General features: G+C 38.9%; 1 protein-coding gene across 1 annotated transcript in view; it reads left to right on the top strand.

The window, feature by feature from the left end:
* Positions 1-17,485, top strand: part of LOC119856288 (adhesion G-protein coupled receptor V1) — a 336,541-nt gene that overhangs the window by 198,639 nt on the left and 120,417 nt on the right. The window contains exon 62 of the mRNA XM_043514160.1: positions 14,999-15,115. Within this exon, the coding sequence (XP_043370095.1) occupies positions 14,999-15,115 (117 nt within the window). The remainder of the gene's footprint in view (positions 1-14,998; positions 15,116-17,485) is intronic.

Raw genomic sequence — 17,485 nt, forward strand, 5'->3', positions numbered from 1 at the left:
TAGGTTTAGGGTCTCAGTTTTAAAAATATGGTTAAAATCTCAACAACTTTTGGAGGAGTGTTCTGCTTTAAGTCTTGCAGAGATTTCTGCCCATTTTATTCTGCATCCTGACCACCTTGTTCACTGTTTTGTTTGGTTTTTTTTATAATGCTCCACTTAAAAAAAAATTAAACACTTATATGGACCATGCCCTCTTACATCTCCTACTGCTTACTTTACATTCTCCTCCTATTATTTCTGTATTCCAAATATCTATTCTTATTGCTTCTAAATTCTAACCCATTGCTTCTTCCTTAAACTAGAGAGAGTATGTGAATCTGTAAATATGAGATTATCAGTTAGATCTTTCTCAGCAGAAAATAGAGAAGTATCACTGACAGAAGATTTTGTGGTGTTATGCTACTGTATTTTGAGTATTAGAATGCAAACAGAATTTGAAAATAAGAATAAAGTTGTATATAGCCCCAAACAATTAAAAGTGACTGATATATAAATACCCAACAAAAACATGGCCTTAACTACAGTGGTACAGAGACTTCTTCTGAGTTTGGAGACTAGTAGAATCTTCTTTTATGTCACTGTACTTCAGGTTTCATGACAAGTCACTCTCAATGGACACTAAGGCAAAGGCGTCACTTTTGAACTGCTCTCTCATTAAGCAGTCATAGCTTTTAGTTCTGCTCATCCTGGAGAAAGATCATTCTGCTGCAGCATTTGTAACTGGCAATGTGAGGTAAATATGATGAGTGGTGCCCACATCTGGAAAAGTGGGTTCCAGGTGGCAAGACTTCAACTGCTTTAATAGGTTAATTGGCAATTTACAAGTTTCATTTTTTCCAAAGGAATAATACTGTTCAAACTCATCTTCAAAAGTTACTTTGAGATCAGATGGATATTTTGCAACCAAAGCTACATTCTGCAGCTGCATCTTGTTGTGGAGCATATTGCTGAAGTTGGTTGGGAAGCCAAAATCCTTATAGGCTTCCCAAAGATTTTGCAGAGACCCTTTCAAACTCTGTTATTAAATTAAAAGTTTCTATTCTAAACTTTTCTGGTCCCCTCAGCTCCACGTTCAGTGTATTGGATTCACATGCCTGCTGTTTCCATTTTGGGACTTGATGAGTTTCACTGTAATAGGCTTGAGATACAGTTGGTGCCTTTTGACTTGCTCCAGTTTCATCAAACTGACTCCTTGGATGCAATAAAGAAATCACCCAATGACTGCAGGAGTTGGACAGCGGAACCGACATGGATATCTGCTTTTTAAAATGGTTGACATCACTGAAGGACATGAATCCATAGCTCTGCCATAAATGTGCTTTCAAGAAAGGTCCATCTTTTCTTGCAAAACTGTGCTTCTGTTTGTGTAGTCCCATATGCAATGGTGTCTTTGCTGACTTTATCCAGAGCTTCTCATATATGTACACAATGGTGACATAGGGCTTTTGTGGATTCAGCATGGCAGGACCAAAGGATGCCGGGTAGAGATTTTAGAACCAAAATAGGAGTATTTTCTTTACTTTTAAAGTCCTCAGTAAGGATTTTCCAGTGGTGCATTGAGACAGCAGAGAAGGTGTAGAGTCATTGGAGGGAGCCAAAAAAATTCTCCGAATTTGTCCAAGCAGTGAATGTGCTGCACAAGGGACATAATCTCCTACAGAATTAATATGCCTAATACGCATCTGAATGCATGTTGGCAGCATTGACATAGGCCTGACAGCAACAATCCAAAATATTACCAGTTTGTTTAAAGTAGACAGCACATTCTCTGCAAGACTTGGCACAAATTTTAGAAAATGTTCAACAGGATTTCCACTTTTGTTAACACAACAAACAATGAATGGTAGCTGATCCATGAGAAATACTGGGAGGACTATCAACTGCCAGGGAGTGATATTTGGCAGTGCAAATTTCCTCTTGTATTGCTGATAGAACTTTCTTCCACATCAGTTAAAAAAATTTCATCACAGATAGTGGAGGAAATATAAGATTTTTCTATGTCCAAACTTATTGATATGACTTGCAAGGAAGTTACCAAATTTGGAAATTTAACTCTCAAATTCTCCCCAAAATTCTACTGTGAACAGATCCAGTGTTTTTCATCATCCCAGTGAAATGGGAGTCATTCTTCAGCAAGAAATTTAATTACCTTCACAACTTGCTTTAGCACCTCTTAGACTTGATTCTGACCAACAGGGAGAAATTGGTTGTGAATCTGAAGATGGAAGGCAATTTGGGTGAAAGTGATCATGAAATGACAAATTTCATTATTCTAAAAGGAAGGAGTGAAAGCAACATAATAAGGACAATGGACTTAAAAAAAAAAAGACTGTAACAAATTCAGAGAAATGGTAGTAAAAATGGGAAGAAAATCCAAGGGGAAAAGGAGTTCAGGAATGCTGAGTTTATCTACTTAGCAGGGAGGGAGAGCTAATAACTGATATCAAGAAAGGGTGAAGTGTTTAATATCTATTTTGCTTCAGTCTTCACTAAATAAAGTTAATGGTAACCAGATACTCAATACAATTAATTTTGACAACATAGGGGAAGGAACACAAGCCAATATAGGGAAAGAACAGGTTAAAGAATATTTAGGTAAGTTAGATGTATTCAAGTTGGGAAGTTCTGATAAAATCCATGCTCCGTACTTAAGAAACTAGCTGACGCAATCTCAAAAACGTTAGCAGTTATCTTCAATAACTTATGGAGATTCCAGAGGACTGGAGAAGGGCAAACATAATACCTGTCTTTTAAAAGGGGAACAAAGAGGATCTGGGAAGCTATAGGCCAGTCAGCCTAACTTTAATACTTGGAAAGATACTGGATCAAATTATTAAACAATCAATTTGTAAGCACCTAGAGAATAATCAATTTATAATGAGTAGCCAGCATAGATTTGTCAAGAGCAAATGATGCTAAACCAAAATTATTTCCTTTTTTGACAGGGTTACTGGCCTAATGGATTAAGGAGGAGTAGTAGACATAATATATCTTGATTTTACTAAGGCTTTTGACACAGTCCCACATGACCTTCTCATAAGCAAACTAGGGAAATGTGATCTAGCTGAAATTACTGTAAGGTAGATGTATAACTGCTTCAAAGGGTATACTCAGAGTAGTTATTAATTGATTGCCGTCACACTGGGAGGACCTATTTAGTGGGGTCCTGGTTCTGATACTATACCGTATTTTCATTAGTGATGTGGATAATGGAATGGAGAGTATACTTATAAAATTTGCAGTGACCCCAAGCTGGGAGGGGCTGCAAGCACTCGAGAAGACAGGATTGGAATTCAAAACAATCTTTACAAATTGGAGACTTGGTCTGAAATCAACAAGATGATATTCAATAAAGACAAGTGAAAAGTATTTCATTTTGGAAGGAAAAATCCAATGGACAATGACAAAATAAAATGGGGAATAACTGTCTGGGTGGCAGTACTTCTGAAAGATCTGGGTATTATAGTGGATCACAAATTGAATGAGTCAGTGTGATGCAGTTATGAAAAAGGCTAATATCATTCTGGGCTGTAATAACAGGATTCTTGTATGTTAGACACAAGAGGTAATTATCCCAGCCTACTTTGCACTGATGAGGCCTCAACTACAGTACTGTGTCCAGTTCTGGGCACTACACTTTAGGAAAGATGCCGACAAATTGGAACAAGTCCAGAGGAGAGCAACAAAGGCTTAGAAAACCTGGCCGATGAGGAAAGGTTAAAAAATTGGGCATGTTTAGTCTGGAGAATAGATATGGGTTGGTAGGAGGAGTACCTGATAACAGTCTTCAAATAGGTTAAGAGTTGTTGTAAAGAGGACTATGATCAATTGTTCTCTGTCTGCTGAAAGTGGGACAATAATTGGCTTAATCTGCAACGAGAGATTTAGGTTATATATTAGGAAAAATGTTCAACTATACGTATAGTTAAGTATAAGTATAACCTTCCAAGGAAGGTTGTGGAATCTCCATCATTGGAGATTTTTAAAAACAGGTTGGACAAACCATGACCGTGACAGTCTAGGTATAGCTGGTCTTACCTAAGTGTAGGGGGCTGGACTTGATGACCTCTTAGGTCCCTTCCAGTCCTATATTTCAGTGATTCTTTTATACCACTTCTCTCTCTGAAACTGAAGTGACAGCTCAGTGTCAATATGTTGAACTTTAGATACCTTAACATAAGAAATCATGGCAAATTGATAGTCACTGTTACTCTTATGCTCTGTAATTCAAACAGTAGAATGAGCCCAATCGCTCTTCTTGTCTGAAAAAAGCTTGCACATGAAACAGAACATAGCACTAAATGAAGGCGACTACAGCAACCATTACCACATGACTGTTTCTCTGTTGACCAACTTTCAAGAGAGAGTGTCTCTGGACAGATATAACTGTAAGGCTGATCACCCATGTGTTTGTACAGCTGTTCAGATATTTTGAAATCTGCATAATGGTTTTGGCAATTGGATTCAATCCAGTACTTTTGGACATTATCAACTACATGCCATTTGGCTGGATCTGTCGATAAAGATGAAAAAGATAATTGTGAAACAATATTGTTTAAGGTGAGATGGCTTATCTTCGCCTCAGCCATATGTAGGTGAGTATAAGGAGGCCCCTTACAACTTGTTCTGCTTTAGACTGTACTGGGCCTTTTCAGTGGCACAGACTGAACTTGACATTCCCTGCACTGCAACATCAATATGAGTTACCACTAAATTTAAAAAAATTGCTCGGTTTCAGTACTTTGCTAAGTAACTCTTTGTCCTGCAGTTCCTTTTCTTTAATCAGTTTTAATTTAGAGGCGCTTCTCAGGTGTTTCCAACATGCCATTTAAATTTTTTTATAACTATAGTGTTCATGTCTTGATTTTTTTGTCATCCGCGCTTCATACAGGTATGTACAGTCAGGAGCTGCTCTAGTTACAGGCAAACTAGGCAGCTGAACATGCTAAGAGGCTTTCCCCATTTTTATCCAGATCTTCAAATTTTAATGCACACATTCTTTGGACAACAGTTTTCAAGGATTTGTTCTGGAGAACTGAAGTTTTAGAAAATAAACAGGCAGGTCTTTGTGCATTGGTCCTTATGTATCTGAATATTGTTTTAAAGCAATCAAAAGTAAGAAAAAAAAGTGACAAGCAGATATAAAATTCCAGTTCACTTTTGAAAACAATTCAACTGTTTTAATATTAATCTGGATATCTCCCAGAAGATTCCACCATAAGATCTTCCCTCAGTTCCCTTCCTAGCGTCCCTTCAGTCCTGTGCATGTCTTTTATGGTTAGATCAAGTCATAGTTTGCAACAGAGATGTAACATTTATTTTTTGGCTTTTTGAGTGTAATCAGTTGACCCTCAATTGCATCAGATTGCTTTTAAAGCGGTACTAGAGCAGACTGGGCATGAAATTAAGTGCCATTGCTAAATTTATTGGTTGTAGCCTCCTTTACTTGTATTATAAAATCTTCTGCTGTTTATGCTGACTTGTACGAAGCTTTTTTGTTAGCACCTTGGACAAGTCAAATGCCTAAGCAACTTGGCTAAAACAACTTCCAGTTTCCCAGACAAATACTAGATTAATCTACAAGGTAGTCCCCTATTGCAAAATATCCTAAAACTGACCAACCTGATGGTAATGTCATATAGGAGGACTATATGCCGAATTAGCTGAAGATCGTCTCAATCTCTGGGTGGATGGGAATAGCTTGTATTACACAACAGGGAACCCTATAGCCAGTTGATGAGTGGCATTGATAAGTTTCCAAAATTTCCAGTCCTCTTTTCTTGAAAGAATGTGGCTTCAGTTTGGTGGACATGCAGATAGAAGGTTAAAGGAGTAAAATAAAACTCCTCAGAATCCCATCAAGAAAAGGACTCCAGTCTTCTATGAGGGTAAAGTGCTAAAGCTGAAGGGGAAGCTTTCCCATCAAAAAGCCAAAGGGCAGCAGCATAGAGAAATAACCCTACCACCAACCTTGTCTCTCATCACATTCAACTCGTTAGAGTTGGTTCACAAAATGTTAATTCTCAGGAATCAGGACAAGAAGCAGCTGCCTATGGCAGCAGAATCTGCCTAGGGCTGGTGCGGAACCTGGCTGGCACTGCGCTGCAACCCTGGTGCATGGGGTCACAGCACCACTCACTCAAATTTGGACATATTTGTCCAAATGGACCTGAAATTGCCAAGGCAAAGTTTACAGGACTTTTTGCTCCGCTAGTTGTGCGGGATAAAATAAATGTTTTCATATGTGAAGATCCTGAGTATGTATCACCTTCACTTATTTTCTGACATTATGTATACTACATACTAATACATTTTAAGGAATCAGATATTCACGTTGCATGAGAACTAGTGCACTATTCTTGTATGAAGATATGGTGCTTGTTTGGGGTTTGCTTTTGCTGGGGGGGTGGTCTTTTTGGTGTGGCTTGTGTTTCCCAGATTAACAGGATTTAGGTGGGAAGGAGATGACAGATACAGAGGCAGCTGTAAGAAAAGGAGTACTTGTGGCACCTTAGAGACTAACAAATTTATTAGAGCATAAGCTTTCGTGTCAGCTGTGGGAGTGACTCCTGCAGTGAAAGACACATTGAGGATGACTGGATCTGGAAGCTGTGGTATGTACATGATCCTGGAGGGGGGAACCGGTAAGAGTTTTGTCTGCATGAAATGCCGTCTGATAGAGCTGATGGAGGAAAAGATCCGAGGTTTGGAGATGCAGGTGGAAAGTCTGGTTGAGTTTAGGAAGGGGTTTGAACAGATGATGGAGCAAAGATATGAGGTATCTGAAGGGAAAAGCTCAGACTCACGGATGGAAGCAGGGCTGGGGAATTTTGAGGAGAGACTGGATGAGGAAAGTGGTCAGTGGAAACATGTGACTCAAAGAACCAGGCAGAGAAAAAGACGGGCTAGTGAAGGAGAAATAGAGCTTAGGAACAGGTTTGCAGAGTTGGAAAATGAAGGGGCTCAGCAGGTAGTCGCTGAAGGTGGAAGGGTAAGGAAGAAGAGAAGAGAGGCTAGTCCTATAGAAAAAGGGGAAGAGTCAAGGGAGACTACACCAAATATGAGCCCCAGGAGGATACAGGATGGGTTGAAGAGAATTGTAAGGGAAAATAGGAATGGAAAGAACTTGCAGCCAGAGGGAACAGGGGAGAGACTGGAGAATAGCACTGTCACCAGGAAAAGGCAGGTCTATGTGATCGGGGACTCTTTTTATTGAGAAGAATAGACAGGCCTGTAACTAGAGCTGATCCTGAGAATAGAAGGGTGTGCTGTCTTCCGGGTGCTAAGATACGGGATGTAGACCTGAGGTTGAAAAGGATCCTCAAGGGAGCGGGAAAGAATCCCCTAATTATCCTTCATGTGGGAACAAATGATACAGCCAGATTCTCGCTGGAAAATATCAAGGGAGACTATGCTAGGCTGGGGAAGACGCTTAAGGAAATTGAGGCTCAGGTGATCTTTAGCGGGATCCTTCCTGTTCCTAGAGAAGGGCAACAAAGGTGTGACAAGATTATGACTGTCAACAGATGGCTTAGGCAGTGGTGCTATAAGGAAGGCTTTGGGATGTATGGCCACTGGGAGGCATTCACAGACAGAGGACAGTTCTCTCGGGATGGACTTCATCTGAGTAGGGAAGGAAATAGACTTCTAGGATCGAGGCTGGCACAACTGATAAAGAGAGCTTTAAACTAGGAACTGGGGGGAGATGGATGGGAGATGTCCAGAAAATCTCCACGCCAGATTTTAGCATTGAGAGGGAAGAAGATGAAGTAAGAAAGGATACAGCCATGGGTAGGAGAATGTATATAAGGAGCGAGGGCGGTGTGGATACTAGTCTAATAAGTTATACTGGCTGTAGAATGACTGTGCCTAATAGGGTACAAAATGTGAGCGAGGCCAAACAGCAAAAATTAAGATGTTTGTACACCAATGCGAGGAGTCTAGGTAACAAAATGGAGGAACTAGAGCTACTGGTGCAGGAAGTAAAACCAGATATTATAGGGATAACAGAAACATGGTGGAATAGTAGTCATGACTGGACTACAGGTATTGAAGGGTATGTGCTGTTTAGGAAAGACAGAAACAAAGGTAAAGGGGGTGGAGTAGCATTGTATATCAACGATGAGTTAGAATGTAAAGAAATAAGAAGCGATGCAATGGATAAGACAGAGTCTGTCTGGGCAAAAATTACATTGGGGAAGAAAACTAGTAAAGCCTCTCCTATGATAGTGCTTGGGGTGTGCTATAGACCTCCGGGATCTAATTTGGATATGGATAGAGCCCTTTTTAATGTCTTTAATCAAGTAAATACTAATGGAAACTGCGTGATCATGGGAGACTTTAACTTCCCAGATATAGACTGGAGGACCAGTGCTAGTAATAATAATAGGGCTCAGATTTTCCTAGATGCGATAGCTGATGGATTCCTTCATCAAGTAGTTGCTGAACCGACTAGAGGGGATGCCATTTTAGATTTAATTTTGGTGAGTAGCGAGGACCTCATAGAAGAAATGGTTGTAGGGGACAATCTTGGCTCAAGTGATCATGAGCTAATTCAGTTCAAACTAAATGGAAGGATTAACAAAAATAAATCTGCAACTAGAGTTTTTGATTTCAAAAGGGCTGACTTTCAAAAATTAAGGCAATTAGTTAGGGAAGTGGATTGGACTGAAGAACTTATGGATCTAAAGGTAGTTGAGGCCTGGGATTACTTTAAATCAAAACTGCAGAAGCTATCGGAAGCCTGTATCCCAAGAAAGGGGAAAAAATTCATAGGAAGGAGTTGTAGACCAAGCTGGATGAGCAAGCATCTTAGAGAGGTGATTATGAAGAAGCAGAAAGAAAACAGGGAGTGGAAGATGGGAGGGATCAGCAAGGAAAGCTACCTAATTGAGGTCAGAAGATGTAGGGATAAAGTGAGAGAGGCTAAAAGTCGAGTAGAGTTGGACTTTGCAAAGGGAATTAAAACCAATAGTAAAAGGTTCTATAGCCAGATAAATAAGAAGAAAACTAAGAAGGAAGAAGTGGGGCCGCTTAACACGGAGGATGGAGCGGAGGTTAAAGATAATCTAGGCATGGCCCAATATCTAAACAAATACTTTGCCTCAGTCTTTAATAAGGCTAAAGAGGAACTTGGGGATAATGGTAGCATGACAAATGGGAAGGAGGATATAGAGGTAGATATTACCATATCAGAGGTAGAAGCGAAACTGAAACAGCTTAATGGGACTAAATCGGGGGGCCCAGATAATCTTCATCCAAGAATATTAAAGGAATTGGCACCTGAAATTGCAAGCCCATTAGCAAGAATTTTTAATGAATCTGTAAACTCAGGAATAGTACCGAATGATTGGAGAATTGCTAATATAGTTCCTATTTTTAAGAAAGGAAAAAAGAAGTGATCCAGGTAACTACAGGCCAGTTAGTTTGACATCTGTAGTATGCAAGGTCCTGGAAAAAATTTTGAAGGAGAAATTAGTTAAGGACATTGAAGTCAATGGTAAATGGGACAAAATACAACATGGTTTTACAAAAGGTAGATCGTGCCAAACCAACCTAATCTCCTTTTTTGAAAAAGTAACAGATTTTTTAGATAAAGGAAATGCAGTGGATCTAATTTACCTAGATTTCAGTAAGGCATTTGATACCGTGCCACATGGGGAATTATTAGTTAAATTGGAGAAGATGGGGATCAATATGAACATCAGAAGGTGGATAAGGAATTGGTTAAAGGGGAGACTGCAACGGGTCCTACTGAAAGGCGAACTGTCAGGTTGGAGGGAGGTTACCAGTGGAGTTCCTCAGGGATCGGTTTTGGGACCAATCTTATTTAATCTTTTTATTACTGACCTTGGCACAAAAAGTGGGAGTGTGCTAATAAAGTTTGCAGATGATACAAAGCTGGGAGGTATTGCCAATTCGGAGAAGGATCGGGATATTATACAGGAGGATCTGGATGACCTTGTAAACTGGAGTAATAGTAATAGGATGAAATTTAATAGTGAGAAGTGTAAGGTTATGCATTTAGGGATTAACAACAAGAATTTTAGTTATAAGTTGGGGACGCATCAATTAGAAGTAACGGAAGAGGAGAAGGACCTTGGAGTATTGGTTGATCATAGGATGACTATGAGCTGCCAATGTGATATGGCTGTGAAAAAAGCTAATGCGGTTTTGGGATGCATCAGCAGAGGTATTTCCAGTAGGGATAAGGAGGTTTTAGTACCGTTATACAAGGCACTGGTGAGACCTCACCTAGAATACTGTGTGCAGTTCTGGTCTCCCATGCTTAAAAAGGATGAATTCAAACTGGAGCAGGTACAGAGAAGGGCTACTAGGATGATCCGAGGAATGGAAAACTTGTCTTATGAAAGGAGACTTAAGGTGCTTGGCTTGTTTAGCCTAACTAAAAGAAGGTTGAGGGGAGATATGATTGCTCTCTATAAATATATCAGAGGGATAAATATAGGAGAGGGAGAGGAATTATTTAAGCTCAGCACCAATGTGGACACAAGAACAAATGGGTATAAACTGGCCACCAGGAAGTTTAGACTTGAAATCAGACGAAGGTTTTTAACCATCAGAGGAGTGAAGTTTTGGAATAACCTTCCAAGGGAAGCAGTGGGGGCAAAAGATCTATCTGGTTTTAAGATTCTACTCGATAAGTTTATGGAGGAGATGGTATGATGGGATAATGGGATTTTGGTAAGTAATTGATCTTTAAATATTCAGGGTAAATAGGCCAAATCCCCTGAGATGGGATATTAGATGGATGGGATCTGATTTACTATAGAAAATTCTTTCCTGGGTATCTGGCTGGTGAATCTTGCCCATGTGCTCACGGTTTGGCTGATTGCCATGTTTGGGGTCGGGAGGGAGTTTTCCTCCAGGGCAGATTGAAGAGGCCCTGGAGGTTTTTTTGCCTTCCTCTGTAGCATGGGGCATGGTTGACTGGAGGGAGGCTTCTCTGCTCCTTGAAGTTTTGAACCATGATTTGAGGACTTCAATAGCTCAGACATGGGTGAGGTTTTTCATAGGAGTGGTGGGTGACATTCTGTGGCCTGCGCTGTGCAGGAGGTCGGACTAGATGATCAGAGTGGTCCCTTCTGACCTTAGTATCTATGAATCTAAGATTTAAAGGTGTATATCTCTGCAGATATTTTCAATGTAAATTCAGAGATCCATTTGGTCAAACATAGATACAAATGCTTTGAATTAGATATTCTTATCAGTGTACAGTGTATATAATCAGTGTAGCTATCTTGCTTATAAAAGGTCTACAATGAATAAAACAAGTTGACTTAATTTTTTCCTTCTTTTTAGCTGCTGCTTGTGTTTTAAATTGCTCAATTTAAGTACACGCTGTATTTCTACAAAATGTACTGCAGTGTGAATAAATTATCTTCTTTTAATTCTTGCTCTGAGTGATAGTAAATAATTAACACCAGCTGTTTCTGAAGATTGTATTTTTATTATTAGAAGTAATAAAAACCAAGAACCATGTCTGCTGTAGTGAAACTGTAGTTAACTGAAACAGAAGTCTGCAGGCCTCATTTTCTTGAAGGGAGGTTCACCAAACTCTAACAAACATTGTGATCATGAAGAGAGATTATAAAAGCAAACTTTATGCGCTGTAGATACATGCTGATTGATTTGTTTTTTTTTTTGTTTTTGTTTTTTTTCCCACACAGTAAGACTTTTTTTTTTTTCTTTTAATTTTAAATAATCACATAGAGATGTACACAGATCTCAAAGCAGGATCCTGGGGTGAAATTTTAGTCCCATGGAAAACTGTGGGAATTCCTAGTTGACTTCAGTGGGGACAGAATTTCATCCCTCAGTGTTTGGCATTATAGATATGGTTACAGATTATCAACTCGCCCACCGCATTCAGCTTTGGAAACAATTATTGGTACACTATATATAGTTTTACAATTCAAAAATCCTTATTCTGTACCTTAACTTTGAATTTACATGGGCTGTTTGTGTGTGTCTGTGTGCTTTTTTTGTACTCATGCAATGTTCAGATTTGTTTTTAAAATTATTTTTAATGTATGAATAATGCATCAGGAAAACTCCTTCATGCGGGAGGGGGTAATGGTCTGTCTCTCTTTAAATGAACAGTTGTATGAAGTGTCTGATTTTATTAATTTTGTATTTTGACACTGATGAAGGTTTTGAGCTGGAATGAGTAGGTTCTAATTTCCTTGTATTTAATCACCAGGTCATTTTTCTTAATATTGTGATATTTCATCACCACCATTTTTGGTTAATCAGTTCAAACAATTGTTACATAAGAAAATGACAGTCAAGCAGGGATCCTGACAGAGATCTGTTTCTCTTCAACATCAATAAGTAAAGATTTGAATATATTTTTTACTTTTATTTTGTCCGTATATCAGAAAAATTTTGTAAGTGTCCTGATCCCTTTTTGAGTTATATGTTCTCATGAGCATTCTGCTTCATCCCCTGTATGGCACAAAAAATATCACACACAAATTGGTGCAATTTGCAGCTTTTCCTTTTGAGTCACTAGTTAACCTTAAATCAAGCTGTTTCAGGCCAAACCGGATGGCCTTGACAGGGCACGGTGGCCTTGATGGGGCCTGGTGGAGAAGCATGCACTGCTGTAGTTTTTAATATTCATAGAACAAGTCTGCAGATTAGAGTTCCAAGTCCATTCACAAACAGAACTGCTCCACAGTGGAGTGTGTGTTACTGAAAAGAATTTTGGAACTATTGGGGTAAAAAGCAAAATCTATTCCCAAATGGAGATTTAAAACTGGATTATCCCTAAAGAAAACTGAGGCTATGGGAATCATATGGGATATATTCAGTACGAATTTTAAAAAATGCCATAAAAGAGACACAGTCTGGACATTATTCCAATACATTGTACACCTTTGGCTTTTTAGAGTAATGGGTTCATTGTTACAAAGGTTGCCCATTTTATCTGTTTTAAAAAATGAGCACAGCACAGAATGCATAAGGTAGCATGCCCTAAGGAATGATATTGGATGCGGGGTGGGAGGCAAAGCTGGGTTTTAGTGTTCTTCTCTTATTTGCTTCAGAAGTAGTAGGCTTGTAGGAGGAAGAGGTCTGTGCTCTCTTTTAAAGACATCTTATTATGTTACAAATAGAGAAAGCTACATATTCCAGTATTGCCAGCATTTGATAGAGTATAGTATATAGAGTATATTTTTCTCTGTTTCAAAATATCACCTATGTTCAGTGTTAACAACATAACCAATGGCTTTCTATGGTTATATTCCAACAGAGCCTTCATGCAGTCTGCACAGGATACAAAATGTAACAAAGTTGTCTGAAAAATGCTTTATTTTTCTGAAGCAACATATGGCACCTTACAATTAAATTTTGGTCTAGTGACTACCTGTTTTTCATTATGAAATGGCAATGTCCATATGCGAAGTATAGATCAACTGTAATGCAATACTGTGATGTACTTGTCTGGATGACTTTGTCCAAAGTAAAGTAAAAGGGCTATATTTTTTTCAGTAATGAGACTAAGTAGGAGTTGTCCAGTAACATATTGTCAAACTTATGAGCATTTTTTTCCGAGAGGTGTCAAACACAAAACCACTATCTACCCTTAACTACATTATAACTTATATTAATTTATTTTATTTTGAGACAGACTTTATATCACGTGTATGTACACAAATTTATATTAAGTCATCTCATCAGTAGTACCTCTTATTTTCCAAAGACAGCTTTCTTTTCAAATAAAAACATACCTTTTTCACTTCACAAATTCAGTTGGTTAACTGCATAAATGGTAGATTTAGCCTATTCCGCATTATTTGTGAATGATTCAATCTTTTTAGATAATGTGTTTAGTAGAAGTATTTTATCTGTAGTGGGATTTACAGGAGCCAGTTCTGAACTTACTGAGATCCAACTCGCATTTTAACATGATTTTTTTTCTCTTAGATTTTTTTGGTTTGGTTTTGCGGTGCTAGTACTTAGAACTTTTATTTTCCATTATTTGTTTTTAAGAATAATAATGCCTCTGTTAAAGAGTCATGCCAGAGTGGGAAAGGAAGCATAGCCATCTGGTGTCTAGGATAGGATGCCTCAGAACAGCATGGGAGAGCACAGCTTACTGTTCCGTAAAAGTAGCTTATAACTCACCCTAACACCTGTTACACACTGCAACATATAGGCAAAAAGCTGATTATTTTTCAGGCCAGCATACTACTCCTTTGAGCCTTGGTGCACTTGGTAGGGTGGTATAGCTGATACCCAACCTACTGCTGTTTTGAGCTCTAGGTTGCAATCTTGTCCTACTTGACACCCTTTTCACCCACTAATGCAACAGCACAGTACAGGACATGATTTTTCCTTGTGTCCAGATTTCATAACAAATGCTTTTGAGGCAAGAGGGGGAAGTGAGCATACTGTAAGTTAGGTTTATAAATACATTTCATGTGCTGCTATGAGAATATAAAAGATAACATGATGAAATGTGCAGAGTATGTTATCTAGACATTTTCAGCAGGGAAGTGAAATGCAAATATATTTGATGGATGTTATATCACAAAATTGTTGTGTTTACAACGGATTTGAACTTTATATGGTGAGCTGGCAGGAAATGAGGCAGGGTTCCAACTATATAAAGTTCAAATCCGTTGTAAACAGAACCACTCTGAGACATTTTTCATTGTCAGGGTTTTCTACAAATGTGATATAACATGCAAGTCAAGAAACGACAAAAGTCCATTAACATGCTTACAAAACAGGTCAGACTTGTGATGCTGAATCAATGGGAGTTCTGTTGATTTCAGTTGAGCTAGAATTTCACCTCAGGATGAACATTAAATACATTTATCCCAAATCATCACATTCCCTTACTAATTAGTTTCTGGTAAATTATTGTAAATCGTTCTGGCTTTCATCCCAACTGAAATTAAACTTGCAGATTTACTTAATATTATTAAATGTTGATTGGTTCCAATATGTATACATTTGTCTCTCACAGATTTCGTTTCTTGCCTCAGCTTACATAAGTCAAAAGCTCTCGGAGGAAAGCTGCTCTGCCCTGGGATCTATTACACATTACCTTTACCTTTGCCAGTTTAGCTGGATGCTCATTCAGGTTAGTATCTTTCTTTCTCTCTCACTCCCAAAAATCTGCTTAAGGGCAGCTGACACTTGTACTGCATTTATGTCATTTCTTAATGTCTGTCATCACATTCCAGTGATCCTGAAGAGGCAAAGAACTTAAATAACCCCTACTAACCCTAGAGTGAAAGATCTAGAAATACATTTTCAGATCTGTTTGGAGATGTATTCCACTAAGTCCCATTAACATCCATGGCCATTGTGCACTAAATCTTTCCATATCCCAGTTTGAAAATGTACCCAGTAGGAAGTACATTATCAAAACTGAAGAAGCTAATGGTGAGAGCTAATGGTGTTTCTAAATGCATCTTCATTACATTGTTCTGAAAAAGTCTCTTCAAGTTGAAGTACTAGTTACAAATTACATTGGTCATCAAAGTCAATGTCAGTTTGCACTTTAGACCCATGTAAAATGAAAAATCTACTTCTTAATTCAAGTTGAGATGTATAGCATAGAGAAAAGCTATTATAAGGCCAAAACGCTGCATCAGATCTACTGAAAAAGTACACGCATCGCAGACATGCCCAGAATTCTGAGACAGAAGGCTTAATTCAATATGATATAAGCAGGTAAAATGCTTGTGGAAATCTCTAGTCCAAATCTATCAAAGTTGTGGAAACGTGTGATGTAAATTGGTCAAAGCAGCTGTGAGATAAAGCAGAGGAGGGTCCATCATGCCCCTCTGCAGATTTGTATTTAGCACCACATGCACCTCTGCGCATATGTGCTTACAGTATTGACAGGATTTGGGTGCGTCATGTTTATAGTAGACAATGTCATATTTGCAGCACCTTCACTCAGATTGCTTTATTTTGTCTCGCACACTGTCCAGCATACAGGATTGGGCCCTATGTAAGGACAAAATTCAGCAGAGATCAATTATGCTGTAACTGTGCTGCTTTGTCCTTAGTAACGGAAAGACATCAAAAAAAATTCTTCACTTCCTTGTGCTTTGTCAAGAGGCTAACATAAGCATGGAACAAAAACAAAAGGCAGCCCTCTACCTTGGGTCCCAAGCTTACTGTGTCTGTTAGCCTTAAAATAGCAGTAATTTTGAGGAAAAGAAACACATAGTCAGCCTAAACATAGAATCACCTTTTCTGAACACTGCTGAAGACTGAGCAGAGATCTTCCTTGAGCTATACATAGTGAAGCCTAGATTTTTTTTTTTTCCTGAGTTGATACAATTAGAACCCAATAAAATGTATGAGTAATTCAAATTATTCCCTTGAATATACATTGCTTTCCATTTGTCAATACTGAACTACTTCTGCTGATATGCCCATTCACCTGGTTTGGTTCGCAATCTCTGAAGTTTCATGCATTTTTTTTACTGGTCTTGACTAACCTAAATAATTTTGTCATTTTCAGATTTCACCATCTCACTGTCTATCTCACTTCCAGATAATTGATCAATATATTAAACATCACATGTTTCAGTATGGAACTTTGACACCCCACTGGTAACCCTTGACTGGATAACTGGCTATTTATTCCTACTCTTTGTTTTCTGTCTTTTATCCAGTTTCTGGCTTATGAAAGTGCTGTACCTTTCAGACCATAACTACTGAATTCTTTATAGTACAGTGTTGGACAACATGCGGCCCATGGCCCGAATGTGGCCCATCAGGGTAATCTGATTGCGGGCTGAGACACATTTTGCTGACATTGACTATCCACAGGCACAGTCCCCTGTTCCCGGCCAATGGGAGCTGTTGGAAGCAGCAGACTGCAGGGACATGCTGGCCGCTGCTTCCCGCAGCTCCCATTGGCTGGAAACGGAGAACCATGGCCACTAGGAGCTGCGGGGGCCGTGCCTGTAGATGGTCAACATCAGCAAAATATCTTGCGGCCCGCGATCAGATTACCCTGATGGGCCGCATGCGGTTCGCTGGTTGTCCACCACTGTTATAGTAGCCTTTTATGAAAAATTTTGTCAGACTTTTGGGAAGTACTCTTGTAACTTTTTTTGCTCCAATCAGCTAATTAAAGTTCAGAGCCTTCAGAGTTTTTTTTGGTTAAGAGGAGAAATTAGTGAGAGGTGTTTCTTTGATGCATCTTGTTTATTGACAAGGAATGTACAAAGTCCCACTTTTCCGAATGCTGGAGGAACCAAGAGCAACAGGAGCAGTTTCTTAGTTTGTCTACACTGGCAAGTTTTGTTAAAAACTGCCTTTTGGTGACAAAACAGCAAGAGCGTACACACTACAATGGAACTTTCGTTGTGAAAAAGTCCAGCTTGGGCAACAAAAAAGTCCTCCCCTACAAGAGACTTTTTTGTCTTTTCCCCTCCCTTTATTGTTGACAAAAAGCCAATGTAGACACTGCTGATTGTTTTGTCGA

Source organism: Dermochelys coriacea, chromosome 5 (genome assembly GCF_009764565.3).
Source record: "Dermochelys coriacea isolate rDerCor1 chromosome 5, rDerCor1.pri.v4, whole genome shotgun sequence".
In the NCBI taxonomy this organism is placed as follows: domain Eukaryota; kingdom Metazoa; phylum Chordata; order Testudines; family Dermochelyidae; genus Dermochelys; species Dermochelys coriacea.